This window comes from Corvus hawaiiensis, chromosome 1 (genome assembly GCF_020740725.1).
Source record: "Corvus hawaiiensis isolate bCorHaw1 chromosome 1, bCorHaw1.pri.cur, whole genome shotgun sequence".
In the NCBI taxonomy this organism is placed as follows: domain Eukaryota; kingdom Metazoa; phylum Chordata; class Aves; order Passeriformes; family Corvidae; genus Corvus; species Corvus hawaiiensis.
The window spans coordinates 94948784-94952826 of record NC_063213.1 but is presented as its reverse complement, the minus strand read 5'-3'; the positions used below and the strand labels follow the sequence as shown (position 1 = coordinate 94952826).

Here is a 4043-nt window from a genome sequence, read left to right as displayed (position 1 = left end):
TTGTTCCCCTCTGCCCATGTCCTTCCCAGGCTGGGGAGCCCAGTGGAGGCCACAGTAGTCCACAGCCTCAGCAGTGCTGAGCTGAAGAGGATTCCTCTCCAGTGAGCAAGGAGTCAGGTCAACGTGCCAGGAGGCTGCACGGACAAACGAGGCTGGGGAAAATGTGGGGCCACTGCCGAATGGGATGGGGACCAGGTGACACAGGATATGGGAAAGGCTGAGGTCCTGAATGCTTTATTCACCTCAGGCTTCAGCAGCCAGATCAGCCTTCAGGAATTCCATTTCCAGCAGTCCAAGGGGAGAGGCTGGAGCATGGAGTATCTGCCCTTGAAAAGTCCTTGTAACTGAGCTGTTTTCTAGTCCATAACAAAGGATTTTGTCCAGACGGTTTCCAGGGAAGTCAGTGCTGAGAGCACAACTGAATGAAGAATGCACAACATCCACTCTCTCCTCACCCACCAAGACCCTGTGTCTCACAGTAGAAGGCTGTAAATGCAGCTAAGCATGACTCCCACTTCCCAAAGCTGTGCTGAGTGTCCCTGAGGAAGGAGGGCCAGGAGCTGCTGCAGAGGCCAGAGCAGAGATAACCCTGCTGCCCACGGTGAAGCCCATGGTGATGCAGGTGATGTCAACTGATGGTGGAGCAGATATTGGCCCTGCAGCCCATAGAGTTCCCCACACAGAAGCAGCTGGGTACGTCCTGAAAATGTCTGTGACTCCATGCAGAGCTCACGTTGGAGCAGGCTCCTGACAGGAACTGCGGTCTCATGGAATAAGTAGCCCATGTCATAGCAGGTTTTCTGGGAGAACCTGCAGGGACCCACACTGAAGCAGTCTGTTCCTGAAGGACTGCACTGGGAACTGTAGACCCACACTGGAGGAGTTTGTGAAGAACTGCACTCAATGCGAAGAACCAAAGGTGAAAAATTCCGGGAGAAATGTCTCCTGTGGGCTGGACTTCACACTCTGGAGCAGGGGAAGGGCATGGGAAGGAAGAAGTGGCAGACAAAATGTGTTATGAACTGACTGCCTCTGCAGTTCCCAGAAGAGATCCTCCTGCACCACAAATGCTACCAGCCCTTCTACCACCCTCCCTGCACTGCCTGACAAGAGCCCTGGGGAGCAGCTGCTAGAAAGAAATGCTGAGAGATCTGTCTTCCCCATCTGTTGGTTTTTGGTCCACTCTGCTGCAGAGCTGCTCCAGGGTGGTTCTGCTCCACAGTAATATGTTGCTGCATCCCCTTGCTTTGTTGACAGGATGTGCAGTGTGAATCTGTTCATGGAGCTCTGCACTTTTCCCACAAAGCGATCTTGGAAACCTTCTCCATAGATATCACCCTCCCTGTAAATCCATTCCAGAGTGCTCTTTGGGCCCTGGCGGTACCAGTACATGTAGTAGCTGCTCATATAACCTACTTTCATGCTGCACTGGAAGGTGACGTGATCTCCCATTCGCACGGTCAGTTCCCTGGGGTGCTGCTCCAAGGCCACCTGTCCAGTGACTGCTGCAGAGAGCAAGAATGAGCCATGACCACTCCAAGAGTCAGCAAAGGTGAGGGCAATGCTGGTGGGGCTTTGGAATGGCACTGGACCAGTGGGAGGACAAAATCGTCCTCTTTGAAGCCAGCTGACACAGATGGGCAGAGCTGGTAGCAGCTATCAAGGCTCACAAGGAAGGAGCCACCACATTTCCCTCCCTCCTTTTCCCTGTCCGACAGGAAGCTTTTTCTGATTTTCCCCAAAGAAGCAGGAAGGATTTGCAGCATGGGGGGACAAATCCCTTTGTGTTTGCCAATGGAGAATGGTGAGGAAGCCACTCTCCTGTCCCTGGAAGTGCTCCAGCTGAGCACAGGAAAGACAAAGGCCTGTGCCGGGCAATGGGCTTGGGCCCTGTGCTGCCATCCTCAAGCTGCTCTTTGCCAGAGGGGCCGCGGTGCCCCAGGAGCAGAGTGCCCAGTGCCAGGGCAAAGCGCTGGGCCCCAAGATGTGAGTGCAGCAGGGAGGTGCCCTGCGTGTCCCCAGGCTGCAGAGGAGGCAGCTTGGCTGGAGGTGCCGAGCTCACAGCCAGAGGAGGAGCAGGGCTGCTCTCGCCGTGCTCCACAGGCAGGGCTGGGAGCTCGAGCCGGGGAACAGGTCCGGCTGCAGGCGCTCGGCACAGCTCCCCAGAGCCGTGCGGAGCTCAGGGCCACGCTCAGCTGCTGGGGGCATCAGCCCTTCCCTTCACTCACCTACAATGGGCAATAAGGCCACGCACAGGGCCCTCCACATGGCCAGGCCCGCTCTGTCTCGCCTCTCTGCACCTTCTCTCTGCCTGCAGAACAGCTCTGCCCACACCTGCCCTGCCTGGGCCTCTGTCACTGCACTCAGGCCCAGTCCCTCCTAGTCCCTCCCTCTGTCTATGACAACACTGAGGGCGAGAGGTGGGGCAGGAGGAGCAGAACTGGAAGCTGTTGGTGCCCTCCTGCATGTCTCTCACCCTGCATGGTCCCCATCTTTCTTTTAAGCCCTCTCTGTGTACGTGAGGCCTCTTCCACATTCACCCCTTCTGTGATCCAGTGAAAGACTCTCAGAGACATTCACGTCTCTGCATCTGATATGGACCAGGGAGAAAACTGACTTTGCCATCTCTGTCGGTTGTTTGTCACCTGGGCAGGGACACAAGGACACTGAGCATAGGATCACCAAGGGAATTTATTCTTTTACACTTTAGCTAAGCACACGGCTGTGCCCTTGCCTAGTGCATGGCAGGCCCTGCTGCAGAGGACAGCAGGTCAGATCTGAGCCTGATCAGCGACTCTTGCTCACATAATCCCTGAGTGCTTGTCCTGTGCTGGATCCGTGCAGCCCTGTCCCGTGGAGGTGATGCAGATGAGTGGTCAGTGGTGTAGGAAACTCCATTCTTCTAAACCCAGGCCCCTGCAGGGGGTGGAATTTCTCCTGGATTCTGGCTGATTCCACTTCTGGATATGGTTCAGTGTCTGGTTTCCTTGAAGGTTATAGGTTCTTCTGAGCTGGGAAGAGCTGCCTGGAGGTGGCTTTTCAGGACAAACCAACTCTGAGGTCAGAGCTCCCAGTCCCAGGCACTGTTTGTTCTTCTACAAAAAAGACAAAGGACTACTTGTCCCCTTCAGGCTGCAAGTTTCAAAGCACAAAAGGAGCAGAGAAATAGGCAAGTGATACAAAAGTAATTTGTTGTGGGTAAAGCAGAGGCACACAGAGGAGTGAGGAGAGCTATTCAGTGTGGGTTTTTTTCTGTATTTCTGTAGTTTGCTGTATCTGTGGTGTGTGTTCTTCTGTCAGAACTTAGGGTGTGTTGTTCTTCTGTAAGGCTGCAGACACAGGTACAGGCACATGTGATGGGGTTGCACAACTCCGCAGACAAGCCCTGAGCTTGGCTTTGGAAGGATGGGGAAGAACGTTCATTGTGGACTGGCTGCTTTCTGGAGCACCTGTTCATGGGGCTGTGGTGCCTAACCCTGTGTATGTTCCCAAATGTGCTCCTCATGATGATATTGTGCGGGGCTGTGGGCATTGACAGGGGCATTGGGAAGAGGACAGAAACTCTCAGCCTCTGGAGGTGACTCCTGTCAAGTGTGAACAGAAGGTGTTCTCCCAAGGATGATCTAGCAGTGTGCCCAGGCAGGTGGAACCCCATGGCCAGAGAGTCTGTTTGTCATCAAAATAAAACTGCATGTGCACAGTGCCCGTTAGAGATCCCCACAAAATGAAGCTGGGTTGTCTCTACTCTGTCTCCTTGCAGGTTATGTTCCAATACCTTCTACAGATCACAAAAGATGAAGTGCCCTGATCGTGGGAGGCTTTGACACAGCCAGGAATCAACTCAGGCCCTCCCTGCAGAAATCATAGAGCTGAAATCTATTTTCAAAGCTGTGCTTTGGAAGGACAGACATTCCCAGGAGCACTGCACTCCCCAGTCCTGAGTGGTTTTGCAGGGACAGATCAGGTTCTCCAATACTTCAGTTCAGACCATATCTGCTGACTGAAATATAAGGGAGAGAAAGAGAAAGAGCTCTTGCCTTGCA

General features: G+C 53.8%; 1 gene segment (V, D, J or C); it reads right to left on the bottom strand.

The window, feature by feature from the left end:
* Positions 1-552: 552 nt before the first annotated feature.
* LOC125331551 lies at positions 553-2498 on the bottom strand. The segment is given in 2 exon segments: positions 553-1502; positions 2229-2498. Coding segments are annotated over 2 exon segments (642 nt in total).
* Between the last annotated feature and the right edge of the window lie 1545 nt (positions 2499-4043).